This window comes from Pseudophryne corroboree, chromosome 10, assembly GCF_028390025.1.
Source record: "Pseudophryne corroboree isolate aPseCor3 chromosome 10, aPseCor3.hap2, whole genome shotgun sequence".
Classification (NCBI taxonomy): domain Eukaryota; kingdom Metazoa; phylum Chordata; class Amphibia; order Anura; family Myobatrachidae; genus Pseudophryne; species Pseudophryne corroboree.
In genome coordinates this window covers 103,098,229-103,124,879 of record NC_086453.1, presented here as the reverse complement: position 1 = coordinate 103,124,879, position 26,651 = coordinate 103,098,229, and the positions used below count along the sequence as shown (strand labels likewise).

The 26,651-nt window shown below is 49.1% G+C and overlaps 1 protein-coding gene across 1 annotated transcript in view; it reads left to right on the top strand.

Annotated features, from left to right (window-relative positions):
* Window positions 1–26,651, top strand: part of UBE2S (ubiquitin conjugating enzyme E2 S) — a 76,809-nt gene that overhangs the window by 44,399 nt on the left and 5,759 nt on the right. Inside the window, exon 3 of the mRNA XM_063942681.1 lies at window positions 13,225–13,415. Within this exon, the coding sequence (XP_063798751.1) occupies window positions 13,225–13,415 (191 nt within the window). The remainder of the gene's footprint in view (window positions 1–13,224; window positions 13,416–26,651) is intronic.

The following is a 26,651-nucleotide window of genomic DNA, read 5'->3' as shown; positions in this document are numbered from 1 at the left end:
GGATGCTGGGCGCCCATCCCAAGTGCGGATTGTCTGCAATACTTGTATATAGTTATTGCCTAACTAAAGGGTTATTGTTGAGCCATCTGTTGAGAGGCTCAGTTATATTTCATACTGTTAACTGGGTATAATATCACGAGTTGTACGGTGTGATTGGTGTGGCTGGTATGAGTCTTACCTGGGATTCAAAATCCTTCCTTATTGTGTCAGCTCTTCCGGGCACAGTATACTAACTGAGGTCTGGAGGAGGGGCATAGAGGGAGGAGCCAGTGCACACCAGATAGTACCAAATCTTTATTATAGAGTGCCCAGTCTCCTGCGGAGCCCGTCTATTCCCCATGGTCCTTACAGAGTCCCCAGCATCCACTACGGACTACGAGAAATAGAATTACCATTGAGTAAATTCTTATTTTTTCCCCCATCAGATGAGTTGAATGAAGTGTGTGAAGAAGCGTGGGCTTCCCCCGATAAGAACCTAGTGATTTCTAAAAAGTTACTGATGGCGTACCCTTTCCCGCCAGAGGACAGGTTACGTTGGGAGACATCCCCGAGGGTGGATAAGGCGCTCACACGCTTGTCAAAAAAGGTGGCACTGCAGTCTCAGGATACGGCCGCCTTAAAGGAGCCTGCAGATAGAAAGCAGGAGGCTATCCTGAAGTCTGTATATACACACTCAGGTACTATACTGAGACCTGCAATTGCTTCAGCTTGGATGTGTAGTGCTGCAGCAACTTGGTCCGATACCCTGTCAGAAAATATTGATACCCTCGACAGGGATACGATTTTGCTAACCATAGAGCATATTAAAGACGTCGTCTTATATATGAGAGATGCACAGAGGGATATTTGCCGGCTGGCATCTAGAATCAATGCAATGTCCATTTCTGCCAGGAGAGTATTATGGACTCGGCAGTGGACAGGTGATGCGGATTCTAAAAGGCACATGGAGGTTTTGCCTTACAAGGGTGAGGAATTGTTTGGGGATGGTCTCTCGGACCTAGTTTCCACAGCAACAGCTGGGAAGTCGACATTTTTACCTCAGATTCCCTCACAGCCTAAGAAAGCACCGTATTATCAGGTACAGTCCTTTCGGCCCCAGAAAGGCAAGCGGGTCAAAGGCGCTTCTTGTCTGCCCAGAGGCAAGGGAAGAGGGAAAAAGCTGCTCTAGACAGCCAGTTCCCAGGATCAAAAATCCACCCCCGCTTCCTCTAAGTCCACCGCATGACGCTGGGGCTCCACAGGCGGAGCCAGGTGCGGTGGGGGCGCGTCTCCGGAACTTCAGCGACCAGTGGGTTCGCTCACGGGTGGATCCCTGGGTTTTGCAAGTAGTATCACGGGGATACAAGCCAAGGTACCCCTCCTTCAACAGGGACGGGGTTACTATTCCACAATGTTTGTGGTACCGAAACCGGACGGTTCGGTGAGACCCATTCTAAATATGAAATCCTTGAATATTTATATAAAAAAGTTCAAGTTCAAGATGGAATCGCTCAGGGCGGTTATTGCAAGCCTGGAAGAGGGGTGTTTTATGGTGTCACTGGACATCAAGGATGCTTACCTGCATGTCCCCATGTATCCACCCCACCAGGAGTACCTCAGGTTTGTGGTACAGGATTGTCATTACCAATTCCAGACGGTGCCGTTTGGTCTGTCCACGGCACCGTGGGTATTTACCAAGGTAATGGCCGAAATGATGATGCTCCTCCGAAAGAAGGGAGTCATAATTATCCCGTACTTGGACGATCTCCTTATAAAGGCGAGGTCCAAAGAGCAGTTGCTAGTCAGCATAGCACTATCTCAGGAAATGCTGCATCAGCACGGCTGGATTCTGAATATCCAAAAGTCACAGCTGATTCCTGCGACGCGTCTGCTGTTCTTGGGCATGATTCTGGACACAGAATAGAAGAAGGTGTTTCTCCCGGAGGAGAAGGCCCAGGAATTATCATCTCTGGTCAGGAACCTCCTGAAACCAAAGCAGGTGTCGGTGCATCACTGCACGCGAGTCCTGGGAAAGATGGTAGCTTCTTACGAGGCAATTCCCTTCGGCAGGTTCCATGCAAGGATCTTTCAGTGGGATCTGTTAGACAAGTGGTCTGGATCGCATCTCCAGATGCATCGGTTGATCACCCTATCCCCGAGGGCCAGGGTGTCTCTGCTGTGGTGGCTGCAGAGTGCTCATCTGCTCGAAGGCCGCAGATTCGGCATACAGGACTGGGTCCTGGTGACCACGGATGCAAGCCTCCGAGGTTGGGGGGCAGTCACCCAGGGAAGAAACTTCCAAGGACAATGGTCTAGTCAGGAAACTTCCCTACACATAAATATTCTGGAACTAAGGGCCATTTACAACGCCCTGAGTCAAGCAGAACCCCTACTTCAAAATCAACCAGTTCTGATTCAGTCAGACATCATCACGGCAGTCGCCCATGTAAATCGACAGGGCGGCACAAGAAGCAGGAAGGCGATGGCAGAAGCCACAAGGATTCTCCGATGGGCGGAAAATCACGTGATAGCACGGTCAGCAGTAATCATTCTGGGAGTGGACAACTGGGAAGCAGACTTCCTCAGCAGGCACGACCTCCACCCAGGAGAGTGGGGACTTCATCCAGAAGTCTTCCAGCTGATTGTAAATCGTTGGGGAAGGCCACAGGTGGACATGATGGCGTCCTGCCTCAACAAAAAGCTAAAAAGATATTGCGCCAGGTCAAGGGACCCTCAGGCGATAGCTGTGGACGCTCTAGTGACACCGTGGGTGTACCAGTCGGTTTATGTGTTCCCTCCTCTTCCTCTCATACCAAAGGTACTGAGGATAATAAGAAAGAGAGGAGTAAGAACTATACTCATCGTTCCGGATTGGCCAAGAAGAAATTGGTACCCGGAACTACAAGAAATGATCTCAGAGGACCCTTGGCCTCTGCCGCTCCGACAGGACCTGCTGCAGCAGGGGCCCTGTCTGTTCCAAGACTTACCGCGGCTGCGTTTGACGGCATGGCAGTTGAACGCCGGATCCTGATGGAAAAGGGCATTCCGGTTGAAGTCATTCCTACGCTGATAAAAGCTAGGAAGGATGTGACCGCAAAACATTATCACCGCATATGGCGAAAATATGTTGCTTGGTGTGAGGCTATGAAGGCCCCAACAGAGGAATTTCAGCTGGGTCGATTTCTGCACTTCCTACAGTCAGGAGTGACTATGGGCCTATAATTGGGATCCATAAAAGTCCAGATTTCGGCCCTGTCTATTTTCTTTCAAAAAGAACTGGCTTCACTGCCTGAAGTTCAGAAATTTTTTAAGGGAGTGCTGCATATTCAGCCCCCTTTTGTGCCTCCAGTGGCACCTTGGGATCTCAACGTTGTGTTGGATTTCCTAAAATCACATTGGTTTGAGCCACTTCAGACCGTGGAGTTGAAGTATCTCACAGGGAAAGTGGTCATGCTTTTGGCCTTGGCTTCGGCTAGGCGTGTGTCAGAATTGGCGGCTTTGTCATGTAAAAGCCCTTATCTGATCTTCCATATGGACAGGGCAGAATTGAGGACTCGTCCCCAATTTCTCCCTAAGGTGGTATCAGCGTTTCATTTGAACCAACCTATTGTGGTGCCTGCGGCTACTCGGGACTTGGAGGATTCCAAGTTGCTGGACGTAGTCTGGGCCCTGAAAATCTGTTTCCAGGACGGCTAGAGTCAGAAAAACTGACTCGCTGTTTATCCTGCATGCACCCAACAAGCTGGGTGCTCCTGCTTCTAAGCAGACTATTGCTCGCTGGATCTGTAGTACGATTCAACTTGCACATTCTGCGGCTGGACTGCCGCATCCTAAATCAGTAAAAGCCCATTCCACGAGGAAGGTGGGCTCTTCTTGGGCGGCTGCCCGAGGGGTCTTGGCTTTACAACTTTGCCGAGCTGCTACCTGGTCGGGATCAAACACGTTTGCAAAATTCTACAAGTTTGATACCCTGGCTGAGGAGGACCTTGAGTTTGCTAATTTGGTGCTGCAGAGTCATCCGCGCACTCCCGCCCGTTTGGGAGCTTTGGTATAATCCCCATGGTCCTTACGGAGTACCCAGCATCCACTAGGACGTCAGAGAAAATAAGAATTTACTCACCGGTAATTCTATTTCTCGTAGTCCGTAGTGGATGCTGGGAGCCCGTCCCAAGTGCGGACTCTCTGCAATACGTGTATATAGTTATTGCTTAACTAAAGGGTTTTGTTATGAGCCATCTGTTCGTGGGGCTCATTTGTTGTTCATACTGTTAACTGGGTATAGTTATCACAAGTTGTACGGTGTGATTGGTGTGGCTGGTATGAGTCTTACCCTGGATTCCAATTCCTTTCCTAGTAATGTCAGCTCTTCCGGGCACAGTTTCCCTAACTGAGGTCTGGAGGAGGGGCATAGAGGGAGGAGCCAGTGCACACCAGATATAGTACCTAATCTTTCTTTTAAGAGTGCCCAGTCTCCTGCGGAGCCAGTCTATTCCCCATGGTCCTAACGGAGTACCCAGCATCCACTACGGACTACGAGAAATAGAATTACCGGTGAGTAAATTCTTATTTTCTATGACGTCCCAGTGGATACTGGGAACTCCCTGGGCAGCAATAAAAATACCTTTGGCATAAAAATACACATAATACAGTCTGTGACTGTATGTGTAAAACCCCCGCCATTTTTAGTCAGAAACAGGACAGAAGCCCGCCGCTGAGGGGGCGGGGCCTTCTTCCTCAGCACACCGGCGCCATTTTCTCTTCACAGCTCCGCTGGAAGGAAGCTCCCCAGGCTCTCCCCTGCAGTATCCTGGTACACAAAGGGTGAAATGAGAGGGGGGGGCACATAAATTTAGGCGCAAAATTTGTATATACAGCAGCTACTGGGTAAACACTGAGTTGTAGTATAATCCCTGGGTTATATAGCGCTGGGGTGTGTGCTGGCATACTCTGTCTCTCCAAAGGGCCTTGTGGGGGAACTGTCCTCAAATAGAGCATCTCCTGTGTGTGTGGTGTGTCGGTACGCGTGTCGACATGTCTGAGTTAAAAGGCTCCTCTAAGAAGGTGATAGAGCGGATATGTGTGTGAGAGGGTGTCTCCGTCAACAACGCTGACATCTGTTTGGATATGTGTAAGTGCTAAGGTGAATTTATTGCACAAAAAGTTAGGGAACAGACAGGAAATCTACCCATGTCTGTCCCTATGTCACAGACGTTCAGAGTCTCTCAATGCTCGCTATCCAAAATAACAAACACTGGTATCGACACGGAGTTTAACTCCACTGTCGACTACGATAATGCAAAGTTACAGCCAAGATGGCTAGAAGGTATTCAATATATGATTATTGAAATAAAAGATGATTTGCATATCACTGATGACTCCATCTGTCCCTGACACGAGAGTACACATGTTTAAGGGGAAGAATGCTGAGGTAAATTTCCCTCCTCTCATGAGGAAAAAGAGCGGGAATCTCCAGACAAGAGACGGCAGCTTCCCACAAGAGAATTCTCAGGCTGTATCCTTTCCCAACTAGGGCCAGGATAGGTTGAGAATCTTCCCCTAGGGTGTCCTGTTTGCACAGACGGTAGCACTTGCTATTCTCAGGGATCCTGCAGATAGCGTGCACATTCTAGTATACTACCCAGACCGGCGATTGTGTCGGCATGGGTTTATAGCACTGTGGCAGCGTGGACAGGTACCTTATCAGCAGAGATTGAGACCCTAGTATGCATATAGATATAAATATATTAAAGATGCTGTCTTAAGTGATAGATATATAGTTATAAAGCATGCCCAAAGAGACATGAGTATACTGGGTCCTAGAGTCAAAGCTATGTCGATCTCTGCTTGACGTGTCCTGTAGAATATGCATTGGACAGATGATGCCGACTTAAGAGGCATATGGAAGACTGAGGATTGTGTGGAGAAGGGTTCTCGGGCCTGGTCTCCACAGCTATAGCTGCTAATTCTGCTAGTTGCCTTATATTTCTGCACAGCCTAAGAAAGCACGACATTATTAAATGCAGCCTTTCGAATAAAGAAACAAGAATCCTTTCTTGTCAGAGCCGGGAACAACACAGCTAGTTCCCAGGAACAGAAGTCCTCCCCGGCCCCTACAAAAATCCACCAATGTCGCTGGGGCTCCACAGGCGGAGCTAGGCCCGGTGGGGACACGCCTTCGTAAATTCAGCCACAAGTGGGTTCACTCCCTGTTAGATCCCTGGGCAATAGATATTGTGTCTCAGGGATACAAGCTGGACTGTGAGAAGATGCCCCCTCACCGACGGCCCTGCGGGCTTCCCCCCAAGAGAGGGAGCCAGTGTTAACTGCAATTCACAGATTGTATCTTTACCAGGTGGTGGTCAAGGGTCCCCTCCAACAAGAGGGTGTTATTATTCGACCATGTTATAATCCCGAAACCAGACTGTTCGGTCAGACCCATATTGAATTAAAAATCCCTGAACATATACCTGAGAAGGTTCAAGATGGAATCGCTAAGAGCGGTCAGTGCAAGCCTAAAAAGGGGGAGACTTTATCGTGCATCGGGACATAAGGGATGCATACCTTCATGTCCCCATTTATCCACCTCATTAGGCGTACCTCAGAATTGCGGTACGGGATTGTCATTACCAATTTCAGAGGTTACCGTTTGGTCTCTCCACGGCCCCGAGAAAAGGTAATGGCGGAAATGATTGTGCTCCTGCTGAAGCAAGGTGTCACTATTATCACGTACTTGGACGATCTCCTCATAAAAGCGAGATCAAGAGAGCAGTTGCTGAACAGCGTATCACTTTCTCTGGAAGTGTAACGGCAACACGGCTGGATTCTATATATTCCAAAGTCGCAGTTGGTTCCTACAGCTCATCTGCCTCTCCTAGGCACGATCCTAGACAGACCAGAAAAGGGTTTATCTCCTGATAGAGAGAGCTCAGGAGCTCATGACACTGGTCAGGAATCTATTAAAGTGCATCAATGCACTCGAGTCCTGGGAAGGATGGTGGCATCATACGAGGCCATCCCCTTAGGCAGGTTCCATGCAAGGACCTTCCAATGGGACTTACTGAGCAAGTGGTCCGGATCACCTCTTCAGATGCATCGGTTAATCACCCTATCCCCCAGGGCCAGGGTGTCTCTCCTGTGGTGGCTGCAGAGTGCTCACCTTCTCGAGGGCCACAGATTCGGCATTCAGGACTGGATCCTGGTGACCACGGATGCAAGCCTCCGAGGGTGGGGGGCAGTCACAGGGAAGAAATTTCCAAGGTCTGTGGTTAAGTCAACAGACTTGCCTTCACATCAATATCCTGGAACTAAGGGCCATATACAACGCCCTAAGTCAAGCGGAGATCCTGCTTCGCGACCAACCGGTTCTGATCCAGTCAGACCGCAGGGGTCCATGTAAAGGAGCAGGGTGGCGAGGGTAGAAGCCACCAGAATTCTTCGCTGGGCGGAGAATCAAGTAAGCGCACTGTCAGCAGTGTTCATTCCGGGAGTGGACATCTGGGAAGCAGACTTCCTCGGCAGGCACGACCTCCACCCGGGAAAGTGGGGACTTCATCAGGAAGTCTTCACGCAGTTTGCAAATTGAAGGGAACTGCCTCAGGTGGACTAGATGGCGTCTCACCTCAATAAAAAGCTAAAAAAGGTTTTACGCCGGGTCAAGGGACCCTCAGGTGATAGCTGTGGTCGCACTAGTAACACCGTGGGTGTACCAGTCGGTCTATATTTCTCTGACGTCCTAGTGGATGCTGGGGACTCCGTAAGGACCATGGGGAATAGACTGCTCCGCAGGAGACTGGGCACATCTAAAGAAAGCTTTAGGACTATCTGGTGTGCACTGGCTCCTCCCCCTATGACCCTCCTCCAAGCCTCAGTTAGATTTCTGTGCCCGGCTGAGCTGGATGCACACTAGGGGCTCTCCTGAGCTCCTAGAAGAAAGTATAGTTTAGGTTTTTTATTTTCAGTGAGACCTGCTGGCAACAGGCTCACTGCAGCGAGGGACTAAGGGGAGAAGAAGCGAACCTACCTAAGTGGTGGTAGCTTGGGCTTCTTAGGCTACTGGACACCATTAGCTCCAGAGGGATCGAACACAGGACCCGACCTCGTCGTCCGTTCCCGGAGCTGCGCCGCCGTCCCCCTTACAGAGCCAGAAACAAGAAGGTGGTCCGGAAAATCGGCGGCTGAAGACTTCTGTCTTCTCCAAGGTAGCGCACAGCACTGCAGCTGTGCGCCATTGCTCCTCATGCACACCACACACTTCGGTCACTGATGGGTGCAGGGCGCTGGGGGGGGGGCGCCCTGAGCAGCAATATTAACACCTTGGCTGGCAAACTAACACCATATATTACCCCAGAGGCTATATAGGTGTATATTCACCCCTGCCAGATATATTAAAATAGCGGGAGAAAGCCCGCCGAAAAAGGGGCGGAGCCATCTCCCTCAGCACACTGGCGCCATTTTCCCTCAGTTTCGCTGGAGGAATCGCTCCCTGGCTCTCCCCTGCAGTCCTGCACTACAGAAAGGGTTAAAAAGAGAGGGGGGGGCACAAAATTAGGCGCAGTATAGAATATATATGCAGCTATAAGGGAAAACACTCTCTATAGGTGATATCCCTGTGATATATAGCGCTCTGGTGTGTGCTGGCATACTCTCCCTCTGTCTCCCCAAAGGGCTTTGTGGGGTCCTGTCCTCTGTCAGAGCATTCCCTGTGTGTGCTGTGTGTCGGTACTGCTGTGTCGACATGTATGATGAGGATAATGATGTGGAGGCGGAGCAAATGCCTGTGAATGGGATGTCACCCCCTGCGGGGTCGACACCGGTGTGGATGGACTTATGGAAGGAATTACGTGACAGTGTCAACTCCTTACATAAAAGGTTTGACGACATAGGACAGCCGGCTACTCAGCTTGTGCCTGTCCAAGCGTCTCAAATGTCATCAGGGGCTCTAGAACGCCCGCTACCTCAGATGGCAGACACAGATGTTGACACGGATACCGACTCCAGTGTCGACGACGATGAGACTAGTGTACCTTCCAATAGGGCCACCCGTTACACGATTGAGGCAATGAAAAATTTATTACACATTTCTGATAATACCCCAGGTACCACAAAAAAGGGTATTCTGTTTGGTGAGAGAAAACTACCAGTAGTTTTTCCTGCATCTGAGGAAGTGATATGAGGTGTGTGAGGAAGCGTGGACTTCCCCCGATAAGAAATTGATGATTTCTAAGCAGCGTACCCTTTTCCGCCAGAGGATAGGTCACGTTGGGAAATACCCCCTAGGGTAGAAAAAGCGGTTACACGCTTATTAAAAAAGGTGGCACTACCGTCACGGATACGGCCGCCCTAAAGGACCTGCTGATAGAAAGCAGAAAACTACCCTTAAAGCTATATACACACACGGGCATTATATTGAGACCTGCTATTGCCTCGGCATGGATGTGCAGTGCGGCAGCTGCGTGGTCAGATTCCCTGTCGGATAATATTTATACTATAGATAGGGACAATATTTTGCTGAAAATAGAGTATATAAAAGACGCTGTCTTATACATGCGTGATGCACAGAGGGATATTTGCCGACTGGCATCACAAATAAGCGCTATGTAAAACCATTGCCGCCAGGCGGGGGTTATGGACTCGGCAATGGTCGGGCGAAGCCGATTCAAAACGGCACACGGAAGTTTGCCCTATAAGAGGGTGGAACTGTTTGGGGATGGTCTTTCAGACCTCGTTTCCACAGCTACGGCTGGGAAATCAAAACTTTTGCCACAAGCTACCCCACAGCAAAAGAAAGCACTGTATTATCAGGTACAGTCCCTTCGGCCCCAAAAAAGTAGAGGACTAGAGGCTCATCTTTTCTGCCAAGAGGAAAAGGTAGAGGGAAAAAGCTGCAGCACACAGCTAGTTCCCAAGAGCAGAAGTCCTCCCCTGCGTCCGGTAAGTCCACAGCATGACGCTGGGGCTGCTCAGGCGGACCCGGGTACGGTGGGGGCCCGTCTCAGAAATTTCAGCGCACAGTGGGCTCTCACAGGTGGATCCCTGGGTTCTTCAATCAGTATCTCAGGGGTACAGGCTGGAATTCGAGTCGTCTCTCCCCCGCCGTTTCCTAAAATATGCCGTACCGGCAATTCCCTCTGCCAGGGAGGCAGTGTTGGTGGCTGTCCAAAAACTGTATTCACAGCAAGTGATTATCAAGGTACCCCTCCTTCAACAGGAAAGGGGTTACTATTCCACAATGTTTGTGGTACCGAAACCGGACGGTTCGGTGAGACCCATCTTAAATTTAAAATCCTTGAACACGTATAACAAAAGATTCAAGTTCAAGATGGAATCGCTCAGGGCGATTACTGCGAACCTGGACGAGGGGGATTACAGGGTCTCTCTGGACATCAAGGATGCTTACCTACATGTCCCCATTTACCCTCCTCACCAGGAGTACCTCAGGGTTGTGGTACAGGACTGTCACTATCAGTTCCTTACGCTGCCGTTTGGATTATCCACGGCACCGAGGGTCTTTACCAGGGTAATGACCGAAATGATGATACTCCTTCGCAAGAAGGGAGTTTTAATTATCCCGTACTTGGACGATCTCCTGATAAGGGCAAGGTCCAAGGAGCAGTTGGTAGTGGGGGTAGCACTTTCTCGGGAAGTGCTGCAACAGCACGGCTGGATTCTCAATATTCCAAAGTCACAGCTGGTCCCGACGACACGTCTTCTGTTCCTGGGAATGATTCTGGAAACAGACCAGAAAAAAGTGTTTCTTCCAGTGGAAAAAGCCGAGGAGTTGTCATCTCTAGTCAGAAACCTCCTAAGACCGGGACAGGTGTCGGTACATCAATGCACACGAGTCCTGGGAAAAATGGTAGCTTCGTACGAAGAAATTCCATTCGGAAAGTTCCACGCAAGGATTTTCCAGTGGGACCTGTTGGACAAATGGTCCGGGTCCCATCTCCAGATACAGCAGCGGATAACCCGGTCGGCAAGAACCAGGGTGTCGCTGCGGTGGTGGCTGCAAAGGGCTCATCTACTAGAGGGCCGCAGATTCGGAATACAGGACTGGGTCCTGGTAAACGTGGATGCCAGCCTTCGGGGCTGGGGTGCAGTCACACGGAGTAAAATTCCAAGGACTGTGGTCCAAACAGGAGATTTCACTTAACATAAATTTTCTGGAGCTAAGAGCCCTTTACAAGGCCGTAAGCCAAACAAGGCCCCTGCTTCAAAACCAGCCGTACTGATCCAATCAGACAACATCACGGCGCTCGCCCATGTAAACAGGCAGGGCGGCACAAGAAGCAGGAGGGCAATGGCAGAAGCCACAAGGATTCCCCGTTGGGCGGATAATTCACGTGGTAGCACTGGCAGCAGTGTTCATTCCGGGAGTGGACAACTGGGAAGCAGAGTTCCGCAGCAGACTCCACCCGGGAGAATAGGGACTTCATCCAGAAGTCTTCCAAATGCTGGTAAACCGTTGGGAAAGACCACAGGTGGACATGATGGCGTCTCGCCTCAATAAAAAAGATATTGCGCCAGGTCAAGGGAACCTCAGGCGATCGCTGTGGACACTCTAGTGACACCGCGGTTGTACCAGTCGGTTTATGTGTTCCCTCCTCTCCCTCATACCCAGGGTATTGAGGATAATAAGAAAAAGAGTAAGAACTATACTCACTGTTCCGGATTGGCCAAGAAGGGCTTGGTACTCGGAACTTCAAGAAATGATCTCAGAGGACCCATGGCCTCTGCCACTCAGACATGATCTGCTGCAGCAGGGGCCCTGTCTGTTCCAAGACTTACCGCGGCTGCGTTGACGGCATGGCGGTTGAACACCGGATCCTGAGTGAAAAAGGCATTCCGGAGGAAGTCATTCCTACTCTGATCAAAGCCAGGAAGGATGTCAGCCTGAAGTTCAGACGTTGTAAGGGAGTGCTGCATATTCAGCCCCTTTTTTGTGCCCCCAGTGGCACCTTGGGTTCTCAATGTGGTTTTGGAGTTCCTGGAATCACATTGGTTTGAGCCACTTAAAACCGTGGATTTGAAATATCTCACATGGAAAGTGGTCATGTGTTGGCTCTGGCTTCGGCCAGGCATGTGTCAGAATTGGCGGCTTTGTCATGAAAAAGCCCTTACCTGATTTTCCATATGGATAGGGCAGAGTTGAGGACTCGTCCTCACCTTCTCCCGAAGGTGGTATCAGGTTTTCACTTGAACCAACCTATTGTGGTGCCTGCGGCTACTAGGGACTTGGAGGATTCTAAGTTACTGGACGTAGTCAGGGCCCTGAAAATTTATTTCCAGGACGGCTGGAGTCAGGAAAACTGGCTCGCTGTTTATCCTGGATGCACCCAACAAGCTGGGTGCTCCTGCTTCTAAGCAGACTATAGCGCGCTGGATTTGTAGCACTATTCAGCTTGCGCGTTCTGCGGTGGGACTACAGCAGCCTAAATCTGTAAAAGCCCATTCCACAAGGAAGGTGGGCTCATCTTGGGCGGCTGCCCGAGGGGTCTCGGCTTTACAACTTGGCCGAGCTGCTACTTGGTCAGGGGCAAACACGTTTGCAAAAGTCTACAAATTTGATACCCTGGCTGAGCAGGACCTTGAGTTATCTCATTCGGTGCTGCAGAGTTATCCGCACTCTCCCGCCCGTTTGGGAGCTTTGGTATAATCCCCATGGTCCTTACGGAGTCCCCAGCATCCACTAGGACGTCAGAGAAAATAAGATTTTACTCACCGGTAAATCTATTTCTCGTAGTCCGTAGTGGATGCTGGGCGCCCATCCCAAGTGCGGATTGTCTGCAATACTTGTAAATAGTTGTTGTTACAAAAATCGGGTTATTGCGAACCATCTATTCAGAGGTTCCATTGTTATCATACTGTTAACCGGGGTTCCTATCACGAGTTATATGGTGTGATTGGTGTGGCTTGTATGAGTCTTACCCGGGATTCAAAACCCTTCCTTATTGTGTCAGCTCTTCCGGGCACAGTGTCCTAACTGAGGCTTGGAGGAGGGTCATAGGGGGAGGAGCCAGTGCACACCAGATAGTCCTAAAGCTTTCTTTAGATGTGCCCAGTCTCCTGCGGAGCCGTCTATTCCCCATGGTCCTTACGGAGTCCCCAGCATCCACTACGGACTACGAGAAATAGATTTACCGGTGAGTAAAATCTTATTTTTCTTGCTTGCAATGTATTCCATTAAATTTATTTTGAGTGAAATTCAGTTCATCTTTTAATAGTTATGTTCTTGCATCTCATTTGCAGAGGGGACCCCATATGCTGGAGGAATTTTCAGAATGAAGTTAATCTTGGGCAAAGATTTCCCAGCAGCCCCTCCCAAAGGATACTTCCTTACCAAAATCTTTCATCCAAATGTTAGTACGAATGGAGAAATCTGTGTCAATGTATTAAAGAAAGATTGGAAGGCTGAGCTGGGTATTAGACATGTGTTACTGGTGAGTATGAAGGGGATTGGTAATCACCATGATTCTCTGGAAAATCATAAAATAAGTACAATTTCTTTTCATCTTAGTAATTGTTTATATAGCGCACACATGTTCTATAGCGTGTTATTGAGAACATTCCAGGCATTAATACAAGTCCTTGCGCCAGTGGAGCTTGCAGTGTGTATACCTTGTCACATGGATACACATACACACTAGGGTTAATTTTTGGTCAGAAGCCAATAAACCTATCTTTTTTTTTTTATATATATATATATATATATATATATATATATGTGTGTGTGTAGAGGATGAAACTAGAGCAAACTCATGCAAACATGGTAGAACACACAAACATCTCACGTATTAAGTGCCTTGGTCAGGAATTTTAATCAGAGCTGTGAGGTATTAATACTAACCACTACACCAATCATGCTGCCAAAGCTTATCAATTTTTTTTTTAGTTTTGTCTACTTAAATAAAAAATATTGTAAGCTTTTTTTGGTGGCGATTCAAATGTTCTGGCTACCCCCTGCTGGGCATATATCAGAGCAATTCAATTGTTCCGATCAGATGCCCACTACTAGTTAACGCGCCTGATAGCTCTGGGTTTTAGCGGCGTTAAGTCTACTATTCTGCCCTCTACTCCCACACCCATAGCTACTATTCTGCCCTCTACTCCCACACCTGTACCTACTAATCCTTCTTCTCCCACACCCATAGCTACTATTCTGCCTTTTACTCCCACACCTGTACCTACTAATCTCCCTTCTCCTGCACCCATAGTTACTATTCTGCTGTCTACTCCCACACCTGTACCTACTAATCTCCCTTCCCTTGCACCCATAGCTACTATTCTGCCTTCTACTCCCACACCTGTACCTACTAATCCTTCTTCTCCCACACCCATAGCTACTATTCTGCCTTTTACTCCCACACCTGTACCTACTCATCTCCCTTCACCTGCACCCATAGTTACTATTCTGCTGTTTACTCCCACACCTGTACCTACTAATCTCCATTCTCCTGCACCCATAGCTACTATTCTGCCTTCTGCTCCCACACCTGTACCTACTAATCTCCATTCTTCTGTACCCCTAGGGTACTATTCTGCCATCTAGTCCCACACCCCCAATTCTGCCTTCTGCAACCATACCACAACTCCTATTCTATTAACACACTTCCTAACTTCTATTCTACTCCCACATCTACTATCCTGTACTCTATTCCCACACGCGCATCTGCTGGTTATGCCTCCTACTCCCACACATGCCTATTTTGCATTCTTCTCTGCCCATATCTATTCTGTATTTCTCTGACGTCCTAGTGGATGCTGGGAACTCCGTAAGGACCATGCGGAATAGCGGGCTCCGAAGGAGGCTGGGCACTCTAGAAAGATTTATGACTACCTGGTGTGCACTGGCTCCTCCCACTATGACCCTCCTCCAAGCCTCAGTTAGATTTTGTGCCCGGCCGAGGTTGGATGCACACTAGAGGCTCTCCTGAGCCTTTAGAAAGAAAGTATAGAAATTAGGTTTTTTATTTTCAGTGAGACCTGCTGGCAACAGGCTCACTGCAGCGAGGGACTAAGGGGAGAAAAAGCGAACCTGCCTGCTTGCAGCCAGCTTGGGCTTCTTAGGCTACTGGACACCATTAGCTCCAGAGGGATCGACCGCAGGCCCAGCCTTGGTGTTCGGTCCCGGAGCCGCGCCGCCGTCCCCCTTACAGAGCCAGAAGCAAGAAGAGGTCCGGAAAATCGGCGGCAGAAGACATCAGTCTTCACCAAGGTAGCGCACAGCACTGCAGCTGTGCGCCATTGCTCCTCACACACACTTCACACTCCGGTCACTGAGGGTGCAGGGCGCTGGGGGGGGCGCCCTGAGAAGCAATAATAACACCTTGGCTGGCAAAAATACAACAATATATAGCCCCAGAGGCTATATATGTGGAAAATACCCCTGCCAGAATATAGGAAAAAGCGGGAGAATAGTCCGCGGAAAAGGGGCGGAGCTATCTCCCTCAGCACACTGGCGCCATTTTCCCTCACAGCTCCGCTGGAAGGAAGCTCCCTGGCTCTCCCCTGCAGTCTACACTACAGAAAAGGGTAAAAAAGAGAGGGGGGGCACTAAATTTAGGCGCAGTATACGTTTATATAGAAAAAGCAGCTATAGGGGACATAACTCGGTTAGTCCCTGCATTATATAGCCCTCTGGTGTGTGCTGGCATACTCTCACTCTGTCCCCCCAAAGGGCTTTTGTGGGTCCTGTCCTCTGTTGGAGCATTCCCTGTGTGTGTGCGGTGTGTCGGTACGGCTGTGTCGACATGTTTGATGAGGATAATGATGTGGAGACGGAGCAGATGCCTTTAGAAGGGATGTCACCCCCTGCGGGGCAGACACCTGAGTGGTTGAGCTTATGGAAAGAGAGTGCACGTATAGACTCCTTACATAAGAAATTTGACGACATGCCAAATGTGGGACAGCCGACTTCTCAGCTCGTGCCTGTCCAGGCGTCTCACAGGTCATCAGGGGCTCTAAAACTCCCGCTACCTCAGACCGCAGACCCAGATGTCGACACTGATACTGACACCAGTGTCGACGACGATGAGTCTAACCTGATGCCCACTAAGGCCATTCACTGCATGATTGAGGCAATGAAAGAGGTGTTACACATTTCTGATATAAATACAGGTACCACTAAAAAGGGTATTATGTTTGGGGAGAAAAAACTACCCGTAGTTTCTCTATCGTCCTAGTGGATGCTGGGGTTCCTGAAAGGACCATGGAGAATAGCGGCTCCGCAGGAGACAGGGCACAAAAAGTAAAGCTTTAGGATCAGGTGGTGTGCACTGGCTCCTCCCCCTATGACCCTCCTCCAAGCCTCAGTTAGATTTTTGTGCCCGGCCGAGAAGGGTGCAATCTAGGTAGCTCTCCTAAAGAGCTGCTTAGAAAAGTTTAGCTTAGGTTTTTTATTTTACAGTGAGTCCTGCTGGCAACAGGATCACTGCAACGAGGGACTTAGGGGAGAAGTGAACTCACCTGCGTGCAGGATGGATTGGCTTCTTGGCTACTGGACATTAGCTCCAGAGGGACGATCACAGGTACAGCCTGGATGGTCACCGGAGCCTCGCCGCCGGCCCCCTTGCAGATGCTGAAACGAGAAGAGGTCCAGAATCGGCGGCAGAAGACTCCTCAGTCTTCTTAAGGTAGCGCACAGCACTGCAGCTGTGCGCCATTTTCCTCTCAGCACACTTCACACGGCAGTCACTGAGGGTGCAGGGCGCTGGGAGGGGGGCGCCCTGGGAGGCAAATGAAAACCTTTTTTGGCTAAAAATACCTCACATATAGCCTCCGGGGGCTATATGGAGATATTTAACCCCTGCCAGAATCCGTTAAGAGCGGGAGACGAGGCCGCCGAAAAAGGGGCGGGGCCTATCTCCTCAGCACACAGCGCCATTTTCCCTCACAGAAAGGCTGGAGGGAAGGCTCCCAGGCTCTCCCCTGCACTGCACTACAGAAACAGGGTTAAAACAGAGAGGGGGCACTAATTTGGCGTTAGAAATATATAAAAAAGATGCTATAAGGGAAAACACTTATTTCTCTAACGTCCTAGTGGATGCTGGGGACTCCGTCAGGACCATGGGGAATAGCGGGCTCCGCAGGAGACAGGGCACATCTAAAAAAGCTTTTTAGGTCACATGGTGTGTACTGGCTCCTCCCCCTATGACCCTCCTCCAAGCCTCAGTTAGGTTTTTGTGCCCGTCCGAGAGGGTGCAATCTAGGTGGCTCTCTTAAAGAGCTGTTTAGAAAAGTTTTTTTTTAGGTTTCTAATCAGTGATTCCTGCTGGCGACAGGATCACTGCAACGAGGGACTTAGGGGAGAGACTTGCAACTCACCTGCGTGCAGGAGAGGGGAGAGACTTGCAACTCACCTGCGTGCAGGAGGATTGAAGTTTTAGGCTACTGGACACTGAGCTCCAGAGGGAGTCGGAACACAGGTCAGCCTGGGGTTCGTCCCGGAGCCGCGCCGCCGATCCCCCTTACAGACGCTGAAGAACGGCAGAACGGAGGTCCGGAAACAGGCGGCAGAAGACTCCTCAGTCTTCATGAAGGTAGCGCACAGCACTGCAGCTGTGCGCCATTGTTGCTACACGGCTCACTGATCTCGGTCACGGAGGGTGCAGGGCGCTGCTGGGGGCGCCCTGGGCAGCAATATAGATTACCTTAGAGGCAAATAAATACATCACATATAGCCATTAAGGCTATATGTATGTATTTAACCCAGGCCAGTTTTCCTAATAACCGGGAGAAAAGCCCGCCGTGAAAGGGGCGGAGCTTATTCTCCTCAGCACTCAGCGCCATTTTCCTGACCAGCTCCGCTGGTGAGGAAGGCTCCCACTCTCCCCTGCACTACAGAAACAGGGTTAAAGAGAAGGGGGGCATAAATTGGCGATATAATTATATATTAAGAGCCCATATATAGAAACAACACCTTCTAGGGTTGTTATATACATTATGGCGCTTTTGGTGTGTGCTGGCAAACTCTCCCTCTGTCTCCCCAAAGGGCTAGTGGGTCCTGTCCTCTATCAGAGCATTCCCTGTATGTGTGTGCTGTAGGTCGGTACGTGTGTGTCGACATGTATGAGGAAAATGTTGGTGAGGAGACGGAGAAAATTGCCTGTAATGGTGATGTCACTCTCTAGGGAGTCGACACCAGAATGGATGGCTTACTTATGGAATTACGTGATAATGTCAACACGCTGCAAGCCGGTTGACGACATGAGACAGCCGGCGGACAAATTAGTATCGGTCCAGGCGTCTCAGACACTGTCAGGGGCTTGTAAAAACGCCCATTTACCTCAGTCGGTCGACAGACACTGACACGGACACTGACCCCAGTGTCGACGGTGAAGAAACAAACGTAGTTTTCCTTTAGGGCCACAAGTTACATGTTAAGGGCAATGAAGGAGGTGTTACGTATTTCTGATACCACAAGTACCACAAATAAGGGTATTTTGTAGGGTGGGAATAAACTACTTGTAGTTTTGCCTGAATCAGATAAATTAAATGAAGTGTGTGATGATACGTGGGGTTCCTCCGACAGAAAGTTATGGGCGGTATACCCTTTTTCCCGCCAGTAGTAAGGGCGAGTTGGAAAACACACCTTAGGGTGGACAAGGCGCTCACACGCTTATAAAAAACATGGCGTTACCGTTTCCAGATACGGCCGCCCTCAAGGAGCCAGCTGATAGGAAGCTGGAAAATATCATAACAGTATATACACACATACTGGTGTTATACTACGACCAGCAATCGCCTCAGCCTGGATGTGCAGCGCTGAGGGGGCTTGGTCGGATTTCCTGACTGAAAATTTTGATACCCTTGACAGGGACAGGATTTTATTGTCTATAGAGCATTTTAAGGATGCATTTCTATATATGTGTGATGCGCAGAGGCATATTTGCATTCTGGCATCAAGAGTAAATGTGATGTACATATCTGCCAGACGAAGACACGACAGTGGTCAGGTGAGGCAGATTCCAGACGGCATATGGAAGTATTGCCGTATAAAGGGGCGGTCCATTGGACCTGGTGGCCATGGCAACAGCTGAAAAATCCACCTTTTGTTACCCCGAGTCACATATTGGCAGAAAAGGACACAGTCTTTTCAGTCTCAGTCCTTTCGTCCCCATACGGGCAGGCGGGCGAAGGCCAGTCATATCTGCCCAGGGGGAGAGGAAAGGGAAGAAGACTGCAGCAAGCAGCTCATTCCCAGGAACAGAAGCCCCTCACAGCTTCTGCCAAGTCCTCAGCATAACGCTGGGGCCGTACAAGCGGACTCAGGTGCGGTAGGGGGTCATCTCAAGAGTTTCAGCAACACTCGCAAGGGAACTCCGGGATCCTACATGTAATATCCCAGGTGTACATTGGAAATTCGAGACGTCTCCCCCTCACACAATTCACAGGCTGTATTCCCAGCAGGTGATAATAAAAGTACCCTTCTTACAACAAGGAAGGGGGTAGTATTCCACACTATATTGTGGTACTGAAGCCAACCGGCTCGGTGAGATCTGAAATATTTGAACACTTACATACAAGCGTTCAAATCAAGATGGAGTCACTCGGAGCAGTGATAGCGAACCAGGAAGAAGGGGACGATATGATGTCACTGGATATCAGGGACGTTTACCTACAGGTCCAAATTTGCCCTTCTCACCAAGGGTACTTCAGGTTCCTGGTACAGAACTGTCACTATCAGTTCAGACGCTGCCGTTTGGATTGTCCACGGCGCCCCGGGTCTTTACCAAGGTAATGGCCGGAATGATGATTTTTCTTAAAAGAAACATGGACGCTTTCCTGATAAGGGCAAGGTCCAGAGAACAGTTGGAGGTCGGAGTAGCACTATCTTAAGTAGTTCTACGACAGCACGAGTGGATTCTAAATATTCCAAAATCGCAGCTTTTTCCGACGACACGTCTACTCTTCCTAGGGAAGATTCTGGACACAGTCCAGAAAAACGTGTTTCTCCCAGTGGAGAAAACCAGGGAGTTATCCGAGCTAATCGGGATCCTCCTAAAACCAGGAAAAGTGTCAGTGCATCATTGCACAAGAGTCCTGGTAAAAATGGTGGCTTATTACGAAGCAATTCCATTCGGCAGATTTCCCGCAAGAACTCTTCAGTGGGATCTGCTGGACAAATGGTCCGGATCGCATCCTCAGATGCATCAGCGGATAACCCTATATCCAAGGAAAAGGGTGTCTCTCCTGTGGTGATTACAGAGTGCTCATCTTCTAGAGGGCCGCAGATTCGGCATTCAGGATTGGATGCCGGTGACCACGGAGGCCAGCCTGAGAGGCTGGGGAACAGTCACACAAGGAAAAAATTTCCAGGGAAGTGTGATTAAGTCTGGAGAATTCTCTCCGCATAAATAAGCTTAGAGCAAATTTATAATGCTCTAAACTTAGCTAGACCTCTGCTTCAAGGTCAGCCGGTATTGATCCAGTGGGATAACATCACGGCAGTCGCCCACGTAAACAGAAGGGCGGCACAAGAAGCAGGAGGGCAGTGAAAACTGCAAGGATTTTTCGCTAGGCGGAAAATCATGTGATAGCACTGTCAGCAGTGTTCTTTCCGGGAGTGGACGACTGGGAAGCAGACTTCCTCAGCAGGCATGACCTCCACCCGGGAGAGTGGAAACTTCATAGGGAAGTTTTTCAACATGATTGTGGACCGTTGGCAAAGACCAAAGGTGGACATGATGGCGTCCCGCCCGAACAAAAAACGGGACAGGTATTCCGCCAGGTCATGAGACCTTCAGGCGATAGCTGTGGATGTTCTGGTAACACCGTGGGTGTACCAGTCTGTGTATGTGTTCCCTCCTCTGTTTCTCATAACCAGGGTATTGAGAATTATAAGACATAGAGGAGTATGAACTATACTAGTGGCTCCGGATTGGCCAAGAGGGACTTGGTACCCGGAACTTCAAGAAATGCTCACAGAGGACTAAGGGCCTGGGGAGCTAAGAAGGGACTTGATTCAGCAAGTACCATGTCTATTCCAAGACTTACCGCGGCTGCGTTTGACGGCATGGCGGTTGAATGCCGGATCCTGAGGGGAAAAGGCATTCCATAAGAGGTCATACCTACCCTGGTCAAAGCCAGGAAGGAGGTGACCGCACAACGTCATCACCACATGTGGTGAAAATATGTTGCGTGGGTGAGGCCAGGAAGGCTCCACGACGGAAATTCAACTAGGTCGATTTCTACACTTCCTGAAAACAGGAGTGTTTTGGACCTCAAATTGGGGTTCATTAACATTTAAATTTCGGCCCTGTAGATTTTCTTCCAGAAAGAATTGACTTCAGTTCCTGAAGTCCAGATTGTAAAGGATGTATTGCATATACAGCTTTTTTGTGCCCCTAGGGGCACCGTGAGATCTCAACATAGTGTTGGGATTTCTTAAAATCATATTGGTTTGAACCGCTCAAATCTGTGGATTTGAAATATCTCACATGGAAAGTGACCATGCTGTTGACAAATATCTCACATGGGAAGTGACCATGTTGTTAGCCCTGGCCTCGGCCAGGCGATTGTCAGAATGGGCGGCTTTGTCTTACAAAAGCCCATATTAAAAATTTTCCATTTGAACAGGACAGAACTGGGACTCGTCTCCAGTTTCTTCATGAAGGGGTGTCAGCGTTTTCACCTGAAACAACCTCTTGTGGTGCCTGCGGCTACTAGGGACTTGGAGGACTCCAAGTTACTAGACGTGGTCAGGGCCCTAAAAATATATATATATATATATATATATATAGTTAGGACGGCTGGAGTCAGAAAGTCTGACTTGCTGTTTATACTGTATACACCCAACAAGCTGGGTGCTCATGCTTCTAAGCAGTCTATTGCACGCTGGATTTGTAGTACAATTCAGCTTGCACATTCTGTGGCAGGCCTGCCACAGACGAAATATGTAGATGCCCATTCCACAAGGAAGGTGGGCTCATCCTGGGCGGCTGCCCGAGGAGTCTCGGCATTACAACTTTGCCGAGCAGCTACGTGGTCAGGGGAGAACACGTTTGTAATATTTTACAAATTTTGATACTCTGGCTAAGGAGGACCTGGAGTTCTCTCATTCGGTGCTGCAGAGTCATCCGCACTCTCCCGCCCGTTTGGGAGCTTTGGTATAATCCCCATGGTCCTGACGGAGTCCCCAGCATCCACTAGGACGTTAGAGAAAATAAGAATTTACTTACCGATAATTCTATTTCTCGTAGTCCGTAGTGGATGCTGGGCGCCCATCCCAAGTGCGGATTGTCTGCAATGCTTGTACATAGTTATTGTTACAAAAATCGGGTTATTACTATTGTTGTGAGCCATCTTTTCGGAGGCTACTTCGTTTTGTTATCATACTGTTAACTGGGTTCAGATCACAAGTTGTACGGTGTGATTAGTGTGGCTGGTATGAGTCTTACCCGGGATTCAAGATCCTTCCTTATTGTGTACGCTCGTCCGGGTACAGTACCTAACTGAGGCTTGGAGGAGGGTCATAGGGGGAGGAGCCAGTACACACCATGTGACCTAAAAAGCTTTTTTAGATGTGCCCTGTCTCCTGCGGAGCCCGCTATTCCCCATGGTCCTGACGGAGTCCCCAGCATCCACTACGGACTACGAGAAATAGAATTATCGGTAAGTAAATTCTTATTATAAGGTTGTCCCTATATAATTATAGCGTTTTTGGTGTGTGCTGGCAAACTCTCCCTCTGTCTCTCCAAAGGGCTAGTAGGTCCTGTCCTCTATCAGAGCATTCCCTGTGTGTGTGCTGTGTGTCGGTACGTGTGTGTCGACATGTATGAGGACGATGTTGGTGAGGAGGCGGAGCAATTGCCTGTAATGGTGATGTCACTCTCTAGGGAGTCGACACCGGAATGGATGGCTTATTTAGGGAATTACGTGATAATGTCAACACGCGCCAAGGTCGGTTGACGACATGAGACGGCCGACAAACAATTAGTACCGGTCCAGACGTCTCAAAAACACCGTCAGGGGTTTTAAAACGCCCGTTTACTTTAGTCGGTCGACACAGACACAGACAGGGACACTGAATCCAGTGTCGACGGTGAATAAACAAACGTATTCCTTATTAGGGCCACACGTTAAGGGCAATGAAGGAGGTGTTACATATTTCTGATACTACAAGTACCACAAAAGAGGGTATTATGTGGGATGTGAAAAAACTACCGTAGTTTTTCCTGAATCAGATAAATTAAATGAAGTGTGTGATGATGCGTGGGTTCCCCCCGATAGAAAATATGGGCGGTATACCCTTTCCCGCCAGAAGTTAGGGCGCGTTGGGAAACACCCCTTAGGGTGGATAAGGCGCTCACACGCTTATCAGAACAAGTGGCGGTACCGTCTATAGATAGGGCCGTCCTCAAGGAGCCAGCTGACAGGAGGCTGGAAAAATATCATAAAAAGTATATACACACATACTGGTGTTATACTGCGACCAGCGATCGCCTCAGCCTGGATGTGCAGAGCTGGGGTGGCTTGGTCGGATTCCCTGACTAAAAATATTGATACCCTTGACAGGGACAGTATTTTATTGACTATAGAGCATTTAAAGGATGTATTTCTATATATGCGAGATGCACAGAGGGATATTTGCACTCTGGCATCAAGAGTAAGTGCGATGTCCATATCTGCCAGAAGATGTTTATGGACACGACAGTGGTCAGGTGATGCAGATTCCAAACGGCACAAAGGTGTATTGCCGTATAAAGGAAGAGGAGTTATTTGGGGTCGGTCCATCGGACCTGGTGGCCACGGCAACTGCTGGAAAATCCACCGTTTTTACCCTAAGTCACATCTCTGCAGAAAAAGACACCGTCTTTTCAGCTTCAGTCCTTTCGTCCCTATAAGAGTCATATCTGCCCAGGGATAGAGGAAAGGGAAGAAGACTGCAGCAGGCAGCCCATTCCCAGGAACAGAAGCGTTCCACCGCTTCTGACAAGCTCTCAGCATGACGCTGAGACCGTACAGGACCCCTGGATCCTACAAGTAGTATCCCAGGGGTACAGTTTGGAATGTCGAGACGTTTCCCCTGCGCAGGCTCCTGAAGTCTGCTTTACCAAGGTCTCCCTCCGACAAGGAGGCAGTATGGGAAAAAATTCACGAGCTGTATTCCCAGCAGGTGATAATTAAATTACCCCTCCTACAACAAGAAAAGGGGGTATTATTCCACACTATATTGTGGTACTGAAGCCAGAAGGCTAGGTGAGACCTATTCTAAATCTAAAACAATTTGAACACTTACAAAGGTTCAAATCAAGATGGAGTCACTCAGAGCAGTGATAACGAACCGGGAAGAAGGGGACTATCTGGTGTCCCGAGACATCAGGGATGCTTACCTCCATGTCCCAAATTTGCCCTTATCACTAAGGGTACCTCAGGTTCGTGGTACAGAACTGTCACTATCAGTTTCAGACGATGCCGTTTGGATTGTCTACGGCACCCCGGGTCTTTACCAAGGTAATGGCCGAAATGATGGTTCTTCTTCGAAGAAAAGGCGTCTTAATTATCCCTTACTTGGACGATCTCCTGATAAGGGCAAAGTCCAGGGAACAGTTGGAGGTCGGAGTAGCACTATCTCGGATACTGTTACAACAGCAGGGGTGGATTCTAAATATTCCAAAATCGCAGCTGATCCCGACAACAAGTCTCCTGTGCTTAGGGATGATTCTGGACACAGTCCAGAAAAAGGTTTCTCCCGGAAGAGAAAGCCAGGGAGTTATCCGAGCTAGTCAGGAACCTCCTAAAATCAGTGCATCATTGCACAAGGGCCATGGTAAAAAAATGGTGACTGACTTCGAAGCAATTCCAGTCGGTAGATTTCATGCAAGAACTTTTCAGTGGGATCTGCTGGACAAATGGTCCGGATCGCATCTTCAGATGCATCAGCGGATAACCCTATATCCAAGGACAAGGGTGTCTCTCCTGTGGTGGTTACAGAGTGCTCATCTTCTAGAGGGCCGCAGATTCGGCATTCAGTTTTGGATGTTGGTGACCACGGAGGCCAGCCCGAGAGGCTGGGGAGCAGTCACACAAGGAAAAAATTTCCAGGGAGTGTGATCAAGTCTGGAGATTTTTCTCCACATAAATATAGCTAAGGGTAAATTTATAATGCTCTAAGCTTAGCAAGACCTCTGCTTCAAGGTCAGCCGGTATTGATCCAGTGGGATAAAACATCACGGCAGTCGCCCACGTAAATAGACAGGGCGGCACAAGAAGCAGGAGGGCAGTGGCAAAAACTGCAAGGACTTTTCGCTGGGCGGAAAATCATGTGATAGCACTGTCAGCAGTGTTTCATTCCGGGAATGGAAACTGGGAAGCAGACTTCCTCAGTAGGCACGACCTCCACCCGGCAGAGTGGGAACTTCATGGGGAAGTTTTCCACATAATTGTAAACCGTTGGGAATTACCAAAGGTGGACATGATGGCGTCCCGTCTGAACAAAAAACGGGACAGGTATTGCGCCAGGTTAAGAGACCCTCAGGCAATAGCTGTGGACGTTCTGGTAACACCGTGGGTGTACCAGTCGGTGTATGTGTTCCATCCTCTGCTTTTCATACCTAAGGTACTGAGAATTATAAGACGTAGAGGAGTAAGAACTATACTCATGGCTCCGGATTGGCCAAGAAGGACTTGGTACCTGGAACTTCAAGAGATGCTCACAGAGGACTTATGGCCTCTGCCGCTAAGAAGGGACTTGTTTCAGCAAGTACCATGTCTGTTCCAAGACTTACCGCAGCTGCGTTTGACGGCATGGCGGTGGAACGCCGGATCCTAAGGGAAAAGGCATTCAGGAAGAGGTCATTCCTACCCTGGTCAAAGCCAGAAAGGAGGTGACCGCACAACATTATCACCACATGTGGCGAAAATATGTTGCGTGGTGTGAGGCCAGGAAGGCCCCACGAAGAAATTTCAACTCGGTCGATTCCTGCATTTCCTGCAAACAGGAGTGTCTATGGGCCTCAAATTGGGGTCCATTAAGGTTCAAATTTCGGCCCTGTCGATTTTTCTTCCAGAAAGAATTGGCTTCAGTTCCTGAAGTCCAGAAGTTTGTCAAGGGAGTATTGCATATACAACCCCCTTTTGTGCCTCCAGTGGCACTGTGGGATCTCAACGTAGTTCTGGAATTCCTCAAAACACATTGGTTTAAAACCAGTCAAATCTGTGGATTTGAAGCATCTCACATGAAAAGTGAACATGCTCTTGGACCTGGCCTGGACCAGGCGAGTGTCAAATTGGTGGTTTTTTTCTCAAAAAAGCCCATATCTGTTTGTCCATTCGGACAGGGCAGAGCTGCGGACTCGTCCCCAGTTCTCTCCCTAAGGTGGTGTCAGTGTTTCACCTGAACCAGCTTATTGTGGTGTCTTGCGCCTACTAGGGACTTGGAGGACTCCAAGTTGCTAGATGTGGTCAGGGCCCTGAAAATATAGGTTCCAGGACGGCTGGAGTCAGGAAAACTGACTTGCTGTTATCCTGTATGCACCCAACAAACTGGGTGCTCTTGCTTTTAAGCAGACTTTTGCTAGTTGGATGTGTAATACAATTCAGCTTGCACATTCTGTGGCAGGCCTGCCACAGCCAAAATATGTAAATGCCCATTCCACAAGGAAGGTGGGCTCATCTTGGGCGGCTGCCCGAGGGGTCTCGGCTTTACAACTTTGCCGAGCGGCTATTTAGTCAGG